The 22681-nt window shown below is 49.2% G+C and overlaps 1 protein-coding gene across 1 annotated transcript in view; it reads right to left on the reverse strand.

The window, feature by feature from the left end:
* Positions 1-1613: 1613 nt before the first annotated feature.
* LIMK1 (LIM domain kinase 1) overlaps positions 1614-22681 on the reverse strand; it is a 31527-nt gene continuing 10459 nt past the window's right edge. The window contains exons 3-16 of the mRNA XM_033172104.1: positions 13142-13280; positions 12077-12186; positions 10725-10919; positions 9840-9945; positions 9209-9384; positions 7754-7937; positions 7212-7298; positions 6049-6180; positions 5492-5551; positions 4845-4910; positions 4578-4725; positions 3236-3291; positions 2612-2769; positions 1614-1933 (exon numbers count right to left, since the gene is read on the reverse strand). Of these exons, the coding sequence (XP_033027995.1) occupies positions 1771-1933; positions 2612-2769; positions 3236-3291; positions 4578-4725; positions 4845-4910; positions 5492-5551; positions 6049-6180; positions 7212-7298; positions 7754-7937; positions 9209-9384; positions 9840-9945; positions 10725-10919; positions 12077-12186; positions 13142-13280 (1780 nt within the window). The 3' untranslated portion in view covers positions 1614-1770. The remainder of the gene's footprint in view (positions 1934-2611; positions 2770-3235; positions 3292-4577; positions 4726-4844; positions 4911-5491; positions 5552-6048; positions 6181-7211; positions 7299-7753; positions 7938-9208; positions 9385-9839; positions 9946-10724; positions 10920-12076; positions 12187-13141; positions 13281-22681) is intronic.

A 22681-nucleotide genomic window follows, 5' to 3' on the forward strand; every position in this document is an offset into this window, starting at 1 on the left:
CAACCATGGAAGGGAGGCTACACAGATGGGGTCAGGAATGATCCAAGTGGATCCCAGCGGCAGCGAGCGATTCAATGACAATGTCAGTTTGCAAATAGTTTTTTCCCCCGTGAAAATTCATCAGCATCTTAGTTCAAATATCTCATAATCTGCTTTTTCATGCCAATTCCTCTAGTATAGAGGTACCTTGGTTCCCGAACAGCTTAGTTGTTGAACAAATCAACTACCAAACGCCGCAAACCCAGAAGTAAGTGTTCTGGTTTGTGAAGTTTCTCAGAAGCCGAACATCCGACGCGGCTTCCGATTGAGTGCAGGAAGCTCCTGCGGCCAATCGGAAGCTGCGCCTTGGTTTTCGAATGGTTTCGGGAGTTGAACAGACTCCCGGAATGGATGAAATTCGAGAACCAAGGTACCGACCACTGTATGCATCTTTTTGCCACTTATCGACTCCTAGAATGGTAGAGTTGGAAGCGACTCCCAAAGCTCATCTAGCCCACCCCCTACAATGCAGGAGTCGCAGCTAAATTGCAATTCTATGATTCTTCTCCCATCTTATCCAAGGTGCTCCTAAAAGAGAGGAGAAGCAGGCCAGGAGGCCCTGGGGGCTGGGCAATGGGCCCCTTGTAAGAGTGTGGGCTCTCAACAGATGCCCGATGATGCCAGCTCTACCTCCTCTGGGCCCAGCTCTGCTCCACTCCTAAGCTGTGGGGGGGGGGGTCCCCCTCAGACCTGGGAAGCATTTCCAGAGGATCCAAGCCTGTGTGCCAAAAGCTCTCCGTGGGGAAAAGAGGAGTGGGCCGGTGTCGCAAATAACTCCCCGCAGCACAACAAAATCCCCACCAGCAGAACAGCAGCTTGGCATGGAAGGGCAAGGCAGAGCAGAGAAGCGGCGGGAGGGGAGGGGTCAAGCGCATCATGCCACCCCACAATGCACACAGAGAGCACTTCTCTCCAAATACCCACAACTAAAGGGTGACAACAGTTCCTCCACCAGCAGGGTTAGGAGACTGTCTAAGGGGGTACAGACAGACAGACACACACATCTGGGCACAGAGAGATATGGACCCCACACGGGTACTGGGCAGTGCACAGGCCATGCCTTGAATGTTGCAAGTCACGGGTGCGAGTCCTGCGTCCCTGCGGAGGTGACCCACACACACAAAACAAATGAAAGGGGGTGGGCAGAGAACCAGGGGACGACGAAAACCCGAAGGCACCGCTTTGCAGGAGTGGGAGACTCTGCCCAAGGCAGGGAGCGAAGAGAGCCTGTTTGTGGGGCGCCGGAATGAGGCACCCCAGAGATTCTCCACCCCCAAAAGAAAACCACACACACACACACAACGCTAGCTTGTGGAGCAATAGCCAGCCGGTAACAGGAAGGAACGTGCTGAGTGGGGTGTTCCAAGACTTTTCGCAGCCACAAAGCGTGCCAGGCAGAAGTTGGGGGGCAGTGTGGGGCAAGGGGGCGCCCCCCTTTCCCTTGCAGGGGTTTTGTCCAGGTGCCTCTCATGTACAAGGGTATTTACAAGAGCTTCAAGGTGCCCCTTCCGACGACTGTGCATGCCAGGCACAGATCCCACCCCACCCCGCACACCCCCAGGGAAAGCAGCAGGGAGAACCAGCTCCCAGCCACGCAGGACACCACAGACAGACGTGGCCTCTTTGGACCCAGAGACCGGCTCCGGCGGGCATGGTGGGGGAAGGGGGCGGATGCAGGGAGCTTGCAGGACGGCCCAGCAGGATGGGAGGCGTCTTCCAGCCCCCCGGTGCTCATTCTGAGACCTCGGGGTGCGCGGGGAGCCCGCCCTCAGCCTGCCGCTGCGTCTCCCAGAAGTCCCGCTCCAGCTGCTCCAGCTGGGAGATGAGGGGCAGCTGTATGGCCAGGTGCATCCGGAGGGCTTCCAGCCACTGCTCCAACCGGCTGAAGGAAGGCCTGGGGGAAAGAGAAAGGAGGACATGAAGATTTGCTCTTGCAGGTAGACTGCTCCTGTGCATGGAGGCTCAACAATATTGTAAGAAGAGCCTGCTGGCAGGGGTGTTGCAGGGGTTGGGGCTCAGGAGACATAACCCACCCCCCAATTCATCTCAGGGACCTGTGGGTTTAGGGGGTGTTGCAAGGGGTGAACCCAAGAGACACAGCCCTCCAATAGTTCTCTAAGGGGCCTGATTGTTTCTGAGTGAGTACATACATTTGTTGGTGGGGAGTGAATGGGTCGTGATCTGAGAAAATAAATGATTTGAAGAAGAATCACAGAACTTTAGAGTTGGAAGGGGACCAAAGGATCACCAATCCCACCCCTGGTGATGCAGGAGTTTATCTGGAGATAACAAATGGGCGTAACTGAAGGAGACTTTAATTGGGGTCTGTTGGGAATAGGAATAGGGGTTGGCGGGTACAAATGAACCGAAGAATGTCTCTGTGGGTGATCCAAATGGTTGCCCTGCCTCCTGCGACACTGAACTTCCAAATGTGAACCTACAACTATACATTACCATATGCAAATTAGTTCCTATGGGCCCACCCCTGAGGGACAGCTCAGAACATCCTGACTCCCTTTCCAGCACTAAATCCACCTCCCATACATGGGTTCCCTCCCTCCTTGTTGCTCACCGTTTCTCGTGATCCAGATCGCAGCAGCGGACGGCAATGGGGAAGAAGCTTGGGGGGCAGTTGGGGGGGCAGTAGCGGTCCAAGAAGCCCCTCACATTCAGGCCGAAGTCCAGGGTCCGAGGCAGGTAGTCGGGGTCCGCGCTGACCCTCCCGATGATCTGTGTGCAAAGGAGAGGAAGGAGGCATTAGACGTGCCTCCCCGCATCGGGGGCTGATTCAGGATTAGAACCCAGAGCCCAGCGTAAGAGGGACCCTAACACTAGAACTTGCAGCCATATTCAGGACAGATAAAAGGAACTCCTTTCTAGTTAAACTGTGGAACTCCCTGCCACAGGAGGCAGTGGTGGCCATGATTTAAAAGAGGGCTAGACACATTCATGGAGGAGGAGAGAGCTAGCAATGGCCACTAGCCAAGATTTTCTGAAAGTCCTGAACCTTTCCTTGGATGTCCATTAGTTCAAGTGTCAACTGGAAAAAAGCTTTTCTCTATTCACTCTCTCCATGCCACACCCGCTTCAGAGAAAAAGGTGCGTGGCTGAAATTCCAAGTGATTAAATTGGCAGGCAAACGGGGGATGGTTTGGGGAAGTTGGTGGTAGCAGCTGGTGCAGCTGAGCTTACTTGCCTCGCAAAGGATGATGCCGAAGGAAAACACGTCCACCTTCTCATCATAGCTCCTGCCTGCACAAGGAGAGAGAGGGAGTCCATTACCCAGGCATCAGGCCTACAAGCACTCTCTCGGCAACCCATTTCTCTGCCCACATGGTGCTGCCTTCAGACACTGGTGCTCCTCCGTGCCAAAGAAAGAGCCATTTCACCAGGGCCACAGAGGCACAGCCCTCGTGAGAGACATCTTCCCAAAAGTGCAGCTCAAACCGGATCGTTCAGCCCGGTCACAGAGGTTGCCTGGGAGGGCGCCGCCAACTGCTCCCCACTTTACAAGGCAAGTGTCAGGGGGTGGCTGTCAGGGGAGCAGGTTTATCAACAGGTCAGGAGGGAGACTCAAAAGTCAAGTCAGCTGCTTCATTCGGGAAATTTGTATACAACAGAGATCACTCAGGCATGGCTGCCCTCACTGAAAATGTTGCACCTCCTCTTCCTCCTAGCCTTCCTCTTCCGGATGTCTTCCAAGCAGATGCAAACTCCTAGCTTTCTGTTTGGCTATGTGTAGCACTCTGCGTGATCTTGGAATCAAAAGGGTGAAGGGAGCTCAAGGCAGAGGGACTGGGCAGCTGCTGTGAAGCTCTTGCAGTTTCTGGCCCCTCCCTGAACTCTTATTCCAATCCTGAACTTGAAAATGTGTCCCTTTTCCTGTCCTTGGAGGGATTCCTGCCTCTGGCTCTCTTTGTTTACCCAAGCTGCCTGTTTCTTCCACCTCCCGGCTCGCTCCCTCCTCTGATTTGCCTCTTGTGTCTCACCACCACGCCCCTGGGTCGGCGCCTTCTTCCTCTGTGGCTTCTCTAGGGAGTCTCTCGTCTGAAACCCCCCCCCCCCGCACTGCTCATCATCCAGCCAGTTCCTGACAGGAAGGGCCATAGCTCAGTATGAAGAAGGTTCCATCCCCAGTGACATCACCAGGGAGGATTGGGAAAGACCCCTGAGCCTGAAACCCTGGAGGGCCACTGCTGCCAGTCAGTGCATGCAACACTGAGCAAGGCGGACCAATGATTGGACTCAGCATAAGGCTGCCTCCTGCATGTGGAACCATGGGGATCAGACTATTTGCACCTGCTTGGCATGGAGAAGGTCCCAGGGTCGACCCCCAACAGCATTGGGAATGTCCCCCCGAAACCCCAGAGAGCTGCTGCCAGTCAGTGTAGACAACACTGACCAAGATGGAGCAACGGTCTGACTCAAAGTAAGGCAGTTTCCCTTGTTCCCATGAACGTTCCCTTGCTCTGGATGCTGAATGACAAGCAAGGAAAACCTTGCGATGTCCCCACTCGCCCTCCCTCTGTCCCACTCACCGTTGATCATTTCCGGAGCCATCCAGTAGGGATTCCCCACCACCGTGTACCTCTTCCTGCGGTCTGGCTTCTTCAGAGTGGCCAGCTGGTTCTTCTCATCGACCATCAACCTTGCAAGGCCAAAATCAGCCACTACCACACTTTTGTTCTGTCCGGGGAGAGAAATGGCCTTCGTCAGCCACATGGCAGCTTCCAGGTCCGCAGTCATTGACAGAGAAAGCGCAAGACTCCCCCTGTTGCACTGGACCTGGCGCTGCAACAACTCACCTCCCGCACCAGACAGTTGTGTGTGTTCAGGTCTCTGTGGATGATGTTCATGGAGTGCAGATAAGCCTGGAAGTGGCAGGGGAAGGGAGACAAGTTAGATTTTTGCCATGCTTCTTTTCAGAAGACTTTAAAGATGTTTTCCTTTCCAGCAGATTTTTATATTTCTCCCAAACTCTATACTGATTCTTCCTAAAAATATGGTACATAAAACTTTTATAAATTTTCTCCTTCCCACACCAAAGAAATGGATGCCAGCCAAATTTTAAGTCATGACCTTCTAAGTGCAGGATGTCTGCATTATCCAATGTAATCCATTCTTTTAACCAACACAAACAGGCTGCCTCATAATACAGTTGCAAGTCTGGCAGGGCAAAGCCTCCTCTTTCTTTTATATCTATCATAATTTTATGTTTAATTCTTGGCTTTCCCCCTGTTAAAGGCACTTGGCACCCAGAAGTACACTGCCTCTGGACAGCGAAGCTCTTCTGGACCGACAGCTCCAGTAATGCCTCCAGTTATGTTTTGAATGCCCTGGTCCAAACCAGGAAAATATATCTCCCCAAAGGATCTTGTGATGGCCTTGTTCACTCCGGAACACCTTGTCGCACTGCATTGCAGGAAGGTGACCGATTCCCTTGTATACTCACCATCCCTGCAGCAATGTCTTTCGCAAAGCTGACCCTCTGGCTCCAGGGATACTGACCATCCTGAAAGCAGAGATGCAGGTGGTGAGGGGGCACCCCGCTTTCTGGGCAGAGGAGCAAAGACGGCCGGGCAGTTGGGATAATCATTGTGGGCTTGTAAATGGCAAAGGATATTGCAAGTTGCTTTGGGATGCCTCACGGGGATTGCTCCATAAATGAAATAAATGATATTTTCTATGCACTGCTTTTAATTTAGAAAACCCCAGGGCAGTTCACAAACACTTGGTGGGTTGTGAATGCATCCCCTCCTGCCGTTTGTCAAATTCAGCTGTGATCCCTGCATTGCAGGGGGTTGGACTAGATGACCCTTGGCGTTCCTTCCAACTCTAAAATTCTATGGAATTCTATTTTAGCAAAATTAGGTGAGGCTGTAACCTTCTTATTTGAGCTGGTGGTGGGTGGGATGGAGGAGGCAGAAGACGCCAACCCCTGTGTTGTGCAAATGTGGGTCTCCCAAGCCCCCGAGTCACCTAGGTTGTAATCTCTGCCGATGCCCTCACCATGTTCTTGATGATCCCACGGAGCGTCCCTCCCTTGATGTACTCCGTGATGAAGTTCAGCCGCTTGTCCTTGTAGAGAACCCCGATGAATCGCAGCACGTTGGGGTGCTCCAGGCATCGCATCACTTTCACCTGGGAGAGGGGGGGGGGAGAGCACCACGAGACGGTCAGCCACCAGGCCAAGATGGAGCGGGAGAGATTATCCAATAATTTATCTGGGGCCAGAAGCAGTCGGGGTGGGTGGGGAGGGGCAGCCTAGCAGATTTATTCAGACTGTATTAGGGCTGTTGCTGGCTTCTCCCAAGCAATTGGTTGGATTTCTGTGACTTCACAGAAGGGATGCCCTCCAACATTCTGAAAGGGAAGGGCCAGCCATGGATTGCCAACAAACAGGCTCCAATTGGTTGGATTTCTGTGACTTCACAGAAGGGATGCCCTTCAACATTCTGAAAGGGAAGGGCCAGCCATGGATTGCCAACAAACAGGCTCCAATTGGTTGGATTTCTGTGACTTCACAGAAGGGATGCCCTCCAACATTCTGAAAGGGAAGGGCCAGCCATGGATTGCCAACTAACAGGCTCCAATTGGTTGGATTTCTGTGACTTCACAGAAGGGATGCCCTTCAACATTCTGAAAGGGAAGGGCCAGCCATGGATTGCCAACAAACAGGCTCCAATTGGTTGGATTTCTGTGACTTCACAGAAGGGATGCCCTCCAACATTCTGAAAGGGAAGGGCCAGCCATGGATTGCCAACATACAGGCATTCTGTGAGAGAGATGGAAGATGGAGCAAGCTTGTTTTCTGCTGTTCCCGAGGGGAGGACTTGAACCAATGGAATCAAGTTACAAGCAAGGAGATTCCGAATAAACCTTAAGAAGAACTTTCTGAGCGTAAGAATCGTGTGACAGAGGGAAAGACATTTTGGAAGGTGGCGGACTCTCCTTCATTGGAGTTTTTAAACAGAGGTTGGATGGGCATCTGCCAGCGATTCTCTAGCTGTGATTCCTGCATTGCAGGAGGCTGGACTAGAATACCCTGGGGATCCCTTCCAACTTGACAATGCTATGATTCTATGACTCTATGGTAGCTGTCAAGGGAAAAGCAGAGCAGGGTGTTGTGAGGGGACTCCACGGCTACTGGAATATACTTAGGTCAGACCTACCTCCTTAAGGAATGTTCTTTGGGTCTCCTCATCAAAGCGGATCAGTTCCTTCATGACCATCACTTCTCCCGTTTCCCGGTGCGTCACCTGCCAAAGGAGGCATTTAATTCTTTAAACATTTTGTGGTCCACTCTCAGTGCTGGATTTACATATAAGCTAAACAAGCTATAGCTTAGGACTCCACTCTTTTGGGGCTTCCCAAAAAAAATTAAGGGGAAAAAACTGGATGTACATTTCCAAAATATAATATAAAAAAACAAATAAAATAAAACCTACATACAGCAACAGTGTTTTGTAGGCTCCTATTTGTTATGTGCAAATGGCTTTAGATACCTATTAGGTCCATAAATTACCATATAGCATATAGGTAAAGGTAAAGGGAGCCCTGACCATTAGGTCCAGTCATGTCCGACTCTGGGGTTGCGGCGCTCATCTTGCGTTACTGGCCGAGGGAGCCGGCATACAGCTTCTGGGTCATGTGGCCAGCATGACTAAGCCGCTTCTGGCAAACCTGGGGAAAGGCAAAGCGGGCACACTGGTACCTTGATTGCCTGCCCAAAGCAGCCCTTGCCCAAGACCTCGCCGTGGATGAGATCCGAGGGGCGGAAGATCCGGTGAAGCCGCGAGACGACTCGGAGCGACTCGGAGCGCCCGATGTCCTTCCGCTGCGAGGCAGGGGAGCCCAGGGAGCTGGAGCAGGGGGATTTGTCGATGCTGCAGCTTCTCCTGGGAGGATCAAGGCAAGAAAGAGAGAGGTGGCATCAGCAGGGGCACAACAGGGGAACGATAGTGGTCACACCTGCCCTCTTGAAAGGGGAAAATGTGGGACCAGTTTACCTGCAAGATCACCCCAATTGCGCCCACCCAACCGCTTTGGCACTGTACCTTCAGAGCATGTTTGAAGCATATTTTTCCCCTCAATGATTTCTGGGCAACACAGCTGGTTAAGGGCTTATGGGAATTGCAGTTCATGCACTGGTTACCCAAGACTAGATTACCACAATTTGCTCTATGTGGGGCCTCCTGGCACCTGATCCGTAAGCTGAAGATAGTGCAGAATGCTGCAGCACGATTGCTGACAGGAGCGAGGCCTTGCAAACAGGTAACACCTGTGCTCAGAGATCCGCACTGGTTGCTGATTTGCTACTGGGCCAATTTCATGGCGTTACTATTAGTATACAAAGCCATTAACACTTTAGGAACAGCTTACCTGCGAGGCTGCCTTATGGCCACTCAACAGCCTTGATTAGCGGCAGTGGCCCTGTTACAGGTGTCACATCATAACCATTCCGTATTTGTAAGAAATTGATCTTTTAGTTTGGCAATGCCTACAACTTTGGAACTCCCTGCCTAATGAAGTCAGGCAGGTGCCTCTGCTGCACTCTTTTCAGAGCCTGCTAATTTTTATTATATATATATATATATATATATATATATATATATATATATATATATATATATATATATATATATATATATATATATTTGCTTAGACAAGCTGACCGGGATATTTAGAAAGTTGGTGTGAGTTTCAATCTGTTCTTCGTCTATTGCTATTTTAACTTTTTGAACGTCCTATCTTGTTATTAATTCTTCTTGTTGATAAAAACATTAAAATAAGGAAACGAAGAAAGAGGGGGAAGGGAGCTGAAACAAGAGATATATAAAAGATTGGTGCTGTTTCAAATTTTTGATTTTTTTGGTATATCTTATAAACGCTTATATATTTTTTTTAAAAAATAAATTATTCTTGTTGATAACTTCTTTGTAAACTGTTTTGAGCATTTCTTTTTACAACCAAGCAGTGTCTACATTTTGCAGAATAAAGAAAAAAGGAACAGGTACAACCCTGCCTCCACCCTTCCCCAACCTGGTGCCCCCCAGGTTTGCTGAACTCCCACCATCCCTGACCCATCATTGCTCAAGGGGTGGGATACAGGCATTACCCTCCCCCCCCCCCCAGGTTTAGGGCTGGCTGCTTGGCCTCATGGTCTTACATGACGGAGCGCTGGCGGATGGCGGACGGTTCTGGGCAGGGGGTGCGGCTTGGGGAGCGGAGGGGGCTTCGCAGCTCCGAGAGGGGGCTGCCGCCACTGCTCTCAAGCATGTCGTGGGGGTCGTGCTCAATGGTGAGCTGCAGCAGGCGGCTGGTCTCCTGGATCAGCAGGTCGATCTGCAGAGAGAAGACAGTAAGGCAGGCCGGGTGGCGAGGATAAGCAACTTCTTCGCGCGGTGCAGTTAAACTGCGGAACTCCCTCCCGCAGGGGGCAGCGATGGCCACCAACCTAGATGGTTTTAAAAGAAGATTAGACAAATCCATGGAAGAGGAGAGGGCTTCCCCTTAGGGCATCTGGCTGGCCACTGCGAGGACAGGACGCTAGACTAGACGGGATCCTTTTGGCCTGAACCCACCAGCCAGATTCTTCTTATGGAACCTCCAGGTCCAGAGGCAGTCTATCTAGATTCCTAGGGATAATTGGCCCCTGTGAGATCAGGTTGCTGGACTATCTCGGCCAATGGCCTCTTCTGATGTTCTTATGGGGAGCCCAGATGTTTGCCGGCAAGGCATGGGATCCAGCAGCTACTTTCTCAAAAGCATGGAGGAGAAAGAACCCCACAAAACATCACCTCGTCTAGTGGGACATGCCGGATCGGCGTGCCATTGATCTCCAGGATGCGGTCGCCGACGTGGATGGAGTTCTTCATGTCAGGACTTATGCAGTCTGGGTTCAATCTGTTTTCAGGGTGTTGGAGAGGGAGGCAAGAAAAGGGGTTATTCCAAGCTGGCATATGAGGGCACCCCCTCAAACCCAAGTCCCAGAGGACCAGGCACTGTCTCTCAGCCTAATCCACCTCACAAGGTTCTTGTGAGGATTAAATGGGGAGCAGGAGAACCATGGGTGTCACCTAGAGCTCCTTGGAGGAAATGGTGGGATATGCATGTAATAATACACAAGAATAAAGCCTGTTAACCAAAAACACCTGATAATATTTGACGGCATTTGAAAGATGGCAAATCATGGTATCCAAAATTTCGCCATATCACATTATTCAGAATTCCCTAGTGTCTGGAGAGGGCCATACAAATGCATTAGACAAGACAGCATGGAAAGGTAATCTGGTGTTTGACATGCAATAGTAATTTAGTATTTGACATGCAATGGTAATTTGGTGTTTGAGCACCGACAGTTTACGAGATTTCGCAACTGAAGCCTACTGGAATCACAACAAATCAGCAGGCACTGTGAAGCCTAAGAACTAACAAATCAGCAGGCACTGTGAAGCCTAAATTTCAAAATGCTGCCTGTAAAATTTCACAGCAAAACCTGACAAATTTAAAACTGTGTGTGAAATGGGAAGCTTTGGTGGATTTCAAGTTGTGTTGGCTATTATTCACTGGAACGATCAGAATAAGAAGGCCAGGGAGGCCGAGTGTGGGCAGTTCCTTGAGGTGAACCACATCACCTGAACAAGGGCAAGACATGAGCCTGACGCCTGGTAGGCTGTACTTACTCTCTGACACGGACAGTGTGTGGGTGCTCCGAACCTCCATGCGGAGCCTCGATGGAGACGGAGAAGCCCCTCTTGCCATCAGAACAGGCCGGGATAGAGACGAGGGTGACCGTGTGCGGGATCCGGGTGCCGGGAGATTCTGGGAGCAGCTGGTCCATCACTGGTGTCACCACCATCTGGTAATAACAGTGTCCGCTGTGGCAGGGAGGAGGAGAAGGGTGAGCGCTAGGGAAGTCATTCTCGAAGGGTGAGCGACCCCCAGAAGTCCCATGAGAAATGGAGTGAACTGTGTAACTCGAGGCTCCTGAGATGTTCCAACAGGTCTCCTCCGAATGAGGGTTCTAGATCAGGGTGAGGGAAACCAGGCCTCTTTGCCTGGCACTCGTCAATCCTCCTGCCCACCAGGCAAAACCTTTCCTTGGTGCTACCCCACACCCTCCTTGAGTGTTTCCTCCTGGGTGAAAACGTGCCTTTGAACTCTTATAATAATCATCACCACCATCTGTTTATTTGTATGCCATTTTCCCACAGAATTGTGCCCAAAGTGGCTCACAACATCTCATGTGATCACTTAAGTAAAACGGTTCAAAAATAATAATAACGCATATTAGAAATTATTAGAAATAATAATATCAATCAATAAAAAATTAAATAACAACCCATACACATTTTATTTGAAGATGTAATTTAATTCCACACTGTCCCCGGCTGCCCTCAATGTTCAAGAAGCTGTCTATGTGACAGGGTTGCTGTGTTCTGGTGAAATATCCCAGCACCAATAGTTTGGAAATAGCACAAAATTGCAGCCTAGAGAAAACAAGCTGAACTGATGTTACAAGAAACAAATATTCGGATCAGTAAATGAGCTAAAGGGAGGAACCGGTGTTGTTTTGAATCGCTGTTTTCAAGTTACATAATGACCCTTGTTTCCCCGAACAGCTACCAACCTAGATGGCTTTAAGAGAGGACAAGACAAATTCATAGAGGAGAGGGCTACCAATGGCTACTAGCCACCTCCACTGCTGGAGGCAGCAAAGCCACAGGAGGGAAACCACAGGAGGGGAAAGGGCTCTTGTGTTCAAATCCTGCTTTCAGGCTTTGCTGTGGGGCATCTGGTTGGCCACTACAAGAGCAGGAGGCTAGACTAGATTGGCCATTGGCTTGATCCACCAGGCTCTTCTGGTGTTCTTAGGATATGGGACAAGGCCACGGTGGATCCTGAAATCTCCATTTGCAACCTGCAATAATGAAAGCTGTCCCTTTGGTCCTCTCTGCCTGTTTCCTGCCCAAGCACTGGCCCCCACCAGCCCACCACCCCTTTGCAAGTCAGCTCAGCTGTTCTCCCCTCTCACCAGTAGAGCTTGGACCGTTCCACCAGCGCATATGTGTCTCCATCGCCGATGAACGCCCGGCAGTTCAGGCAGCTGAAGCATTCGGGGTGATATTTTTGCTCTCCAGCAACCTAGGAGGGAAACAGACACGTGTATTTACATATTTACATCTCTTCCGGTTCTATAGCTCTATGGGGAGGGGTTTATAAATTCTGAAACAAACCAACAGGATCTAATAGGGAGCCCCACTTTGTCCATTGGCAGCTGCAAGCTAAATTCAAGCCGCACTTGCAAATGGATAACTTTGGAGGGGCTCGTTGTCAGTGCCGACCAGCTGATCTGCACCGACAGCAAGCCCTGCTTGGTCTGTTTGCTTTTGAGCCTGGACTCAAACTGCACCTGCAAAGGCACAAATCAGGAAGGGCTCACTGTTAGTGACATGTTGGAATCCAGGAGCACTGCAAGTCTGACCCTATAGGGGGCACGTGACCCCCTCCCAGAACACAACATAGACCTAATTCCCAGAAATATGACACCAGGTGGCTGTGGTTTGAGTTAAGAGGTGACTTGGCGGAAACAGGAATTACTCAGTTCCTTTTCGGCCTCTGTCTTCTTCTGCAAGGGGAACTATGTTCAACCTGGGAAATGCAGAACAAAGAAGTCGAAAGAGGGGCTTGCAGTGTGTTATTTCAGAGCCTCTTTTGAGCATTTCTGGAGAGAAAGGTGAGGGGCCTGGAGACTGGAGATGGGCAAAAGGAGTGGGATGGGATTGCGCCTGCTTTTCAAAAACAGAAAAGGAACTCTGGGAAATTCAGGCAGGCCAACAAAATGGCTATAGTGGGCAAAATCCTAGGGCAGGTGGTTAAGGAGTCCATTTGGGAACATCTAGAAAATAATGCGTTGATATTAGAGGCTAGTATGGATTTCTCAAGAGGAAGCCATGCCAGATGAAGCTTGTCTCCTTTTCCGATGCAGCGGCTGGTTTGGTAGATCATGGGGATGCCAAAGACACAGAATGTCTTCATTTCAGCAAAGCATTTGGGCTAGAGGAGATCCCTCTGCTCTCTCCTGGACCCCCTTTCTTACCATAACGAGCCCTTTGGTGATCTGCTCTGAGCAGCCGTGGCAGAGCTCCCCAAAGTGGGCCCAGTAGTCCTTCTTGCAGTAGAGGCGCCCATCCTTCTCATAGTATTGGTGGGAAAGGGATGCCCCACATTCGCAGCACCTGCAAGGACAGCGAGAGAGAGAGAGAGACGTCAGGCCCATATTTATTCATTCATTCCATGACGGCTTCCAAAAAGTTAAAATAACAATAGACAAAAAAACAAAAAACAGATTGAGACTTGCATCAATTTTCTAAACATCTGGGTGGGCTTGCCCAAACAATAATGTTTTTAGTAGGCACTGAAGAGAAGAAGAAGAAGAAGAGTTTGGATTTGATATCCCGCTTTTCACTACCCGAAGGAGTCTCAAAGCGGCTAACATTCTCCTTTCCCTTCCTCCCCCACAACAAACACTCTGTGAGGTGAGTGAGGCTGAGAGACTTCAAAGAAGTGTGACTAGCCCAAGGTCACCCAGCAGCTGCATGTGGAGGAGCGGAGACACGAACCCGGTTCCCCAGATTACGAGTCCACCGCTCTTAACCACTACACCACACTGAAGGTACACTGAAGGTGCCTGCCTGGTTTCAAGATGCAGGGCATTCCAAAGTTATTATTATATAACCGCCAACACTTCTCCGATGAAAATAGGGATGTCCTTTTTAACAACAACAACAAATAATAATAATAATAATAATAATAATAATAATAATAATAATAATAATAATAATAATTTTATTACAGTATTATTATTATTTTATTATTATCTATACCCCACCCATCTGACTGGGTTGCCCTAGCCATTCTAGGCAGCTTCCAACATATATAAAAACATGATAAAATATTAAATGTTAAGAAACTTCCCCGTACAGGGCTGCCTTCAGATGTCTTCTAAAGGTTGCATACAGTCGTACCTTGGAAGTCAAACGGAATCCGTTCCAGAAGTCTGTTTGACTTCTAAAACATTTGAAAAAAAAAAATTGCAGCTACTGGCTGCAGGAAGCTCCTCGGAAGCCCCGCCAGACGTTTGGGTTCCAAAAATAGTTTGCAAACCGGAACAGTCATTTCCGGGTTTGCAACGTTCGGGAGCCAAAACGTTCAGAAACTAAGCTGTTCGAAAACCAAGGTATGACTGTATTTACTTATCTTCTTGGTTCAGCGGTCACATAACTCCCTACCCTCCAACCTTTTCCCAATGGAAATAGGGACGTCCTAAGGAAAAGCAGGACATTCCAGGATCACATCAGAAACCGGTATGGCTTCTGTGCATCTGGGACTGTCCCTGGAAAATAAGGACACTGGGAGAGTTTGGTATTATGTGGCACTCAGTTCTGCAAATCAAAGCAGCCAAATGGATATAGATGTGGTAAGGCGATCTCACAGGTAAACTGGTCCCAAGTTGTTAAGAGCTTCATATACTAATAGTAACACTTTGAACTTGGCCCAGTAGCAAATTGGCAAGCAGTGCAGTTCTTGGAGCACAGGTGTTACATGCTGCCAAGGCCTTATTCCTGTCAGCAATCGTGCTGCAGCATTCTGCACCAACTGCAGCTTCATCCTCAAGCATCTTAACAGACGGCCATTGCCCTCAACTGAACAATGTGTGCACAGCAGCCCTTCCAAAACTTTGGGGAAAGATGGAAATGGTCCCTTTGGGTCAGATCCACTTAATATTGAGTTACTGTAATGCCCTTCTAGCATGGCATAGTGATTAGGTTGTTGGACTAGGACCTGGGAGGCCAGGGTTCAAATCCAGACAGCCATGGATGACCTTGAGCCAGCCATACTCTTCTCTAACCAACCTCTCAGGGCTGTTTCAAGGATACAATGGAGATGAGAGGAGAACCATGTATTTACGACCTGGAGTTCCTTGTTGGAAAGGTAGGATATCAGGGCAAGAGATAAAATAAATCCCCCCAACCCTCCCTGAGCATGACTCGTGGATTTCAGGCTGGGCATTTGACTGATTGAGGAAACGATTGCCTCAGCCGGTCAAATAACAGTCAAGACGTTTTTCAAAGCATTAAATTGACTTGGACAAAGGGGAATCCTCTCATTGTCAGCTGGCGTGATCCTTGGGCTCATTACAGCACTATGACCAGCCAGATGCCTGAAGGAGAGGTCCAAAAGCAGGACCCGGGTCCAATAGCAACGCTATGCCAACTTGCAATTTCCAGCAATGGGCATTCAGAGACAATGGAGGTCAAACACAGCCGTCACAGGTGGTACTAACCTCCTTGGCAGGTATCGAAAACACTTTCTTCTATATCACTTAATTGTTGAGGAGGTTGCAATAAACTTGGTACATATTATCATTTACAGCGGTGCTGTAAATTGGTGCAAGTTTTTTTTAAAAAAAATGGCAGATGGCTATTCCTAAAGAAACCATGGTTTATTGTCCAAAATTAAAGAATTGGTCTTATATATGATCTTGGCAGCTCAAACAGTAACTGCAACTCCAAATCTTACACTGGACGTTTGGTACCTCTCACACTGGAATAATGGAGAAAATTGCGCATAATTTGAGATTTCCACGGGGATTAGAACCTCCAGACACTTTTTATATGATTAGGCATTGCGTTATGACGTCTACAGCAGAAACATCATTTTCATGACCATCCTTGTCCCCAGCCTGGCAAATCGGAAACTAGACTTAATACAGTGGTACCTCAGGTTACAGACGCTTCAGGTTACAGGCGCTTCAGGTTACAGGCGCTTCAGGTTACAGGCGCTTCAGGTTACAGGCGCTTCAGGTTACAGACTCCACTAACCCAGAAATAGTACCTCGGGTTAAGAACTTTGCTTCAGGATGAGAACAGAAATCGCATGGTGGCAGCGGAAGGCCCCATTAGCTAAAGTGGTACCTCAGGTTAAGAACAGTTTCAGGTTAAGAACGGACCTCCAGAACGAATTAAGTTCTGAGGTACCACTGTAATCAGAAAACGCTAATATTTTTTTTACTTGGACTTTGTTATTTTAGTCCATGTGCAAATGTACTTATTCTATGTGCCTACTTTATAGTTTTGTTTGTCATCTTTGAATTCTCGTCTGTTGTTGTCACCGTTCTCTCTGTTTTATATGCATTATAACATGAAACAAAAAGTCTTCACCAAAAAACATAGCCATCATGGCCTTATCCTTCGTGAATCTGTCTAATTCTCTTATCCAGCCACCACTACCTCCTGCGGGAGGGAGTTTCCGTAGCTTAACTATGAACTCTGTGAAGAAATACCTCCTACTGCAATCTCCAAACACTCAGCTTCATTTTAAAATGACTTCCTGAGGGCTAACAGTGAAAGGCAAAGCAGGAGCAGGAGCAGGAAAGAAAGAAAAGAAAAGAAAAGAAAAGAAAAGAAAAGAAAAGAAAAGAAAAGAAAAGAAAAGAAAAGAAAAGAAAAGAAGGCAGTTTTTATGGGAAGCTGTGGTAAGGAGGCAGAGGTGGCTCGGCTCTTCAAAAACTCTGAACAATTTGGTGACGTCTGACAATCCGGTTTTGACTGCCAACCACATTCAAAATATATCCACCGTGCAATTGTCTCTTTGGCACAGAGGTTGGTGAATCCCTGGCAACCCTGAAAGGCTGGTGGGCCGTGTGGAAGAGAGACAGGCTAGGTGCAGTTTGTTGGCAGCAACAAAGAGGCGTCAAAGGCTGGAAAAACAAGGCCAGGGATCTGAACATGTCACCCTCTGTTTCCATCTCTGAAACTGAAAGTTTAGGGAAGTAACTCTACTTTTCACCCTTATGAACCTCCGCCGGCGTCACTTCCTGGCTTGCAAAAGAGCCGCCTGTGACACTTTTCTGGGTGAGTTCCCCAACAATGGGGAGGCAAAATTCCCCCGAAATCACATGTCCTTTAGGTTCGGAGGAAAATCCCCACACACTCCAAATATTGTAAGAACTTTCCTTACACCAGAAGGTCAGATGTGATGGTGGCTGGAACCCATTGAGACAGGATAAGGTAGAAGGCAGGGGACCCAACAGCAGGGGGTGCCAGAGCTGACTCCAGGCAGAGCAAACTGCCCTCAAGGACCAGCTACTACTGGGAACAGCTAGGTTTTTCCTGATGGTGAGAGGGATGAGCTTCTCTGTGGCAATGATTCTGCCTTGCATGCAGAAGGTCCCAGGTTCAATCCCTGGCATCTACAAGGCAGGGCTGGGAACATTCCCAGTGTCAAGGACTGGTTGGAGGCAGAGGAGTGGTGGGAGGCACCAGCTAGGGACCCCCCCCGGGAACCCCCAGGGAAGAAGGCTCAGAGCCAGGGGATTGGTGGTGGGGTGACCATGTGTGGTTGGAAGGAGAAGAGGAAGCAGACTGGGAAGAGAAAGTGTCAGAAGCTGAAGAGGCAACAGGGTTTAGTGAGCAAGAAGAGACTGTGGCAGAGGGGTTCAGAGGCAGAGGCAGAAGCGGAGGCTGGGGAGGAGGAGGGCCAAGATGCAGAGATGAGGCAGGCTGCTGAACAAGCCAGGGAGTCTCCCCCTCCTGCTGTGACCAGCTCCCCTCCCCGTGGGTCTCCTAGAACACGCAGAGGCATGAAAAGAGCAGAGCAGAGATTGGTTGTACGCAGACGCAGTCTCAGTCTCTGATTGCTTGGGGAAAAAACCCTGGAGAGGAGTGGACTTAGGCAGCTGTGGGAAGGTGGGGACCTTCAGTCCTCATTGGGGCAAGACCTACTGGGAGGAGTTGGTGGGATTACAAGGCCTGTGATATTTTGCTTGCTTTGAATAGAGAGTTAACTTCATTGACACTAGGTGTTTTATTGCTCACCTACGCTTGTCTCCGGCTCAGTCTGGAACCATGGAGAGCTGCTGTCCCATCAGTGCAGACAACACTGAGCTGGATGGGCCAATGTTCTGACTAGATGACCCTTGGGATCCCTTCAGACTCTACTATTCTATGATTTGTATGTTCCTATGGGGTGCTCAGTTCTAGACTTCTGGGAGACTGAGGTTTCTCCACCCCACCATCTCACCCAGCATCCTTTTTCGGACTGTGGTCAGCTAGAAATCTCAAAGATCCCCCAAGCAGGCAGCAGGACAGCAGAGATCCAGGGTGGGCAAAGGCAAATGCTTCTTCACATGCAGCACAAAATCACAGAGTTGTAGAGTTGGAAGGGATCCCCAAGGGCCTTCTAGTCCAACCCCCTGCAATGCAGGAATTCACTGGTGGAACTCCCTGCCACAAGAGGTGGGGGCAATCCTTGAAGCGACTCCAAATGGGAATCCTACACATTAATGGGAGAGAAGGAGATTGGGGTGTCTGTGTGTCTGGTTGGTGGCTAAACAAAACTTCCAGAGTCAGGGGCAGTCTCGATGCCAGGGACGAGGATAAAAAATGGGTGGTTCCAATCCTTCCTTATGTATATTTTGCATGGGAGGAACCAGGCAGGGCTGAGCTAACGGCTGGTGGGGATTTCTCCTGAGGAAAGGAGGAAGTGATGGGACAGATTCATTTCCTGTTTGGGTCTGACAGGTTGCAAAGCCACTGCATGTGTTCTCACAACATTGTGGCATGGGGTCAGCAACAAGCCACAGAAACCCCCCCCTACTGGCACCTCCACAAGGGCAGCCTTAGACCCAGCCCTGGGAGGAGGCTCAGATCCCACTTCAAGACAGATGAAGGGTGAGCCAACTTCCCAAACCTTCCCAGTCTAACCATCCTGGGTCCCACCTTATTCCGACAAGGAGCTTTAGGAACAGTGCTCTCAGCGCACTTTCATTTTTTCTACCAGGATCCCTTTTTAATCAGCAGCTAATTGCATTATTATTAATTATATCCCTATCCCGACCTTTTCCTCGGGTCCTGCTTGCAAGTTTCCCCAAAGGGGCATCCAGGAGAATGGGATGCTGGACTAGATGGGCCACTTAGTGTAACCTAGCAGGCTCTTGTATTCTCAAACAGCCTCTGCTTCTGGCAAAGTCCCCCGGTTATCCCAAGGGCGTTTCCCACTGCGTCCCCTTTTAGCGGCTCTCTGATTCATCCTCGGTTCGGAGATGCCAATCTGAAAAGGGAGAAGCTGGGCTCGGATGTCTCCTGAAAAGTGGCCACCTGCAAAGGCTGGTTTTGCCTCTGTCTGCAAAGCTCCTTTTGTCCTTGAGCACTCCGTTTACATTTGGGTGTCAAATGTCCCTCCCAGCTTGTCCTCCCCCCTGCTTCTGGTGGATCAGGGCAGCCAAGCAGGCATCCCTGGGGACCCACCATCGCCCTTCAACTTTAGGAGCCTTGCTCCTAAAGTTTACTCATAAATCCTGCAAATCTGAAGGATGGTCTAAGATTGTGAAAAGAGCCCTGCTGGATCACAGAATCAGAAGCTGAACCCCCTGCGATGCATCAGGCCATGGACCTTTCCAGTCCAGCATCTTCTTCTCAAAGGGTCCAGCCAGATGCTTATGGGAAGCCCCAAAGCATGACAGAAACTCTCCCCATTTATGATAGTTTTATCCTCCATGAATTTGTCTAATAGTTCTCTTTTAATGCCAACTGAGCTGAGGCCCCGGTTCACATCCAACCCTGATGGAGCAACTTGCTCATGAGGAGCTCTCTGTGGTCCTGAAACAACTGGCACAACTTGCCCTGGGGACTTCTCCAGGGAATCAGAACTGGGTGGATCCAGCCCCAAAGGCCCTCTTCTGTGACCAGCAGCTAGTCTCCGAAATCAAGCTGAGATCCTCTAGAATGGCTGTGATTTGAACCCAGGATCCCACCCACATGCTAAACGGGTGTTCTGCATAGTGAGTTGTGACTTTTTTGTGTGTGAATCATTTTATTAGCCTGGTGACACATGTTTTCCTTCTATTATCTCCTACAGCAGCAGGTCTTATAATTATCATGGAAAGTATTTAATTATAATTGTTCTGAAAAGGGTAATTCTCAGCACCTTCCACATGAAATATTACATATGTTGTATCCAACACTAGTCTCATGCAAAACAGATTCAAAATAGACCCACTGAAATAAAATAGTATATTTAACTTAGGCCCATTGCTTTTCATGGGACCAATTCAAGTAGGATCACAACCATCTGGGGACCAATTCAGTTGGATCATAACCATCTGACCAGATTTACAGAACTGCACCACCCTACACCTCTTTACTTGGAAGTAAGGCCCACTGAGTTGAGTGTGGTGCCTCTCATGAAGGAGACCAGCATTGGGCAATCATATAGTTATGCCAGCCTAGGTCCTTCCAGCTGTTTTGGACTACAACTCCCATCAGCAGCGGCACCAGGGGATGAACATATTGTCCTTTGAAACAGCTGGAAGGGCCCAGGTTGGCAAGAGGTAGAGTTAGCTGAACACTCCACAAAGGTGGCGTACATGGTTCTCCCCCTCCTCAATCAACTCCCACAACAACCCTGTGAGGTAGGTTAGGCTGAGAGAGAGCATGACTGTCCCACAAGATCACCCAATGAGCTTCCTGGCCAAGTGGGGATTAGAACACTGGTCTCCAAGATCATAGTCCAGCACTCAAACCACTACACCACACTGCCTCTGCCAATTAAAAAACAACAACTACATGTGTCACTGGCAATAAAAAGGTGTGCCTCCCAAATTTAGGGTGCACACATACATCTGTGCTTTGCAAGCATGCCGAGATTTAAAAATGAAACTTTGCAGAATATGGCAGAGGAAGAAGAAAAGGCTTCTGGACCGGCCACTCTCTGGAAAAACACCTGCCAATCTGCCACCTTCTGACAGTGCAGTTAATTTCCATGTCCAGATCATTTGGGGAGGGAGAGGGAGGTCTTTGCTTGCATCAGCACCACGATTCCCATTGTCTGAGGCCTGCCTCCTTGTGGCTGCCTCGCCGGCTGGCCAACCAAGTACGAACCCTGGGAGCGGTGAGCCTGCAGCAGGAGTTTCTGCGGAAAGGTATTCAGTGTGACTCAGCCTGCCTCTGGTGCAATGGATTTACGTGACAGGAGGCATCCGAGCATGCTGTCATGCAAAGCGCGCTCTCTCTCTCTCTCTCCCTCCCTCCTCCGGTACAAGAAGCCTGCAATTGCCCCCTCCCCAAGGGCAGAAACTACCCTGCGGGGACCAGCCTTTTACTATAAGCCTCCATGTCCACAGGTGAAGTTACCTCCACTACTCTCCTAGGACGAGGCACCTGCAGAAGGTGTTCTGCACAATAGCCTTGCGTGCTGCCACCCCGGCTGACCTCACGGAGGCAGAGACCGACCCCAGATGGCTTTAAAAGAGGATTAGACAAATCAATGGAGGAGGAGGAGGAGAGGGCTCTCCATGGCTACTAGCCAGGGTGGCTGTGCTCTGGTGAGAGGCAGCAATGCTTCTGAATAGCAATTGGTGGAAACCACAGGAGGGGAGAGGGCTCTTATCTTCTTATGCATCCCGTTTCATGGTGTGAAAGTGCCAGGAATCAGCTGTCATTTGGAGGCTCCATCACAAGCCAGCAGTGACCCTCATGCAGCCCTTTATCCCTCCCAGTGGCCCCAGGCAGAGAGGGTCTTCCCAGACTCTCCATCCTCCCACTCCCATGAAATAAACGCTCATGCCAGAGGGGGAGATTTAGTAGTTGGTCCATGTGTCTCTGGCTTGTATAAAGAGACTCCATTGCATCATTGCTGCTCAGCCCCCTCCTCTCCTCCCCATCCTCATTTCCAGAGTGCGGAGGGGAATGCCAAAGCAGCAGTGACTGACGTCACCTGCAGGGGGGCCACCCCATTACATCACCCTTGCGGAACTTCCCAGCTCAAACTCTAAGCAGGGAGAGAGGGGAGCCAATAGCAGAGCCGGCTGGGTTTAACCCTTGCCTGGCTACCAAACGATGGCTATTCTGGGTTTCCTGGGATTTAGCAGGACCATACAAATGTAAGAGTAAAGAGCAGAAGAACATAAGAATTGAGAGCATAATGCTATTTGGAAAGGTTCTCTAATTTTATTGTTAATATTCTTGCATACTATTTTTGTTATTTTGTGCAGCATTTGCTTTTTATTTGCTGCATTGCAGGGGGTTGGGCTAGATGACCCTTCAGGGCCCTTCTAACTCTACAGTCCTGGCATTCTGAGATTTAGGGCTCATCCGCACTTTTGCTTGCCCCATATTTAGATCGCCTTGTGTCCCAATTAATCCCCCCCCCCGGCCCAAGTCCAAAAGCTTTCCTCAATGTTCTGCAGCTGTGCCTTGTGGAAATCCAATCTTACCCACTGAATCAAAAGCTCAGTAAGCAAAATCTCTCTCCGGTTTTTCCACGCATCTGATGAGATCTGATTCAGCAGGTAAGATCTGATTTTCACAAGGCACAGCAGTGGAACAGCGATAAAAGCTCTCAGACGCAGTGGAATTAATCGATACACAATCCAATCAAAATATGGGTCAAGTTGAAGTGTAAATGAGCACTTATTTGTTTTTTAGCCTTTGAATTTTGCCTTGTACAGTATATTGCTTGATCTTTTATTTGCGCTGCATTTGACCTACACTTTGTATTTTGTTGTGAGATTATACTTGATAATTTATGTCGATTAGAGTTTCTGGCTTTTTTGCATTGGATCTCCATTTTCAAACAT

Source organism: Lacerta agilis, chromosome 15 (genome assembly GCF_009819535.1).
Source record: "Lacerta agilis isolate rLacAgi1 chromosome 15, rLacAgi1.pri, whole genome shotgun sequence".
Lineage (NCBI taxonomy): Eukaryota > Metazoa > Chordata > Lepidosauria > Squamata > Lacertidae > Lacerta > Lacerta agilis.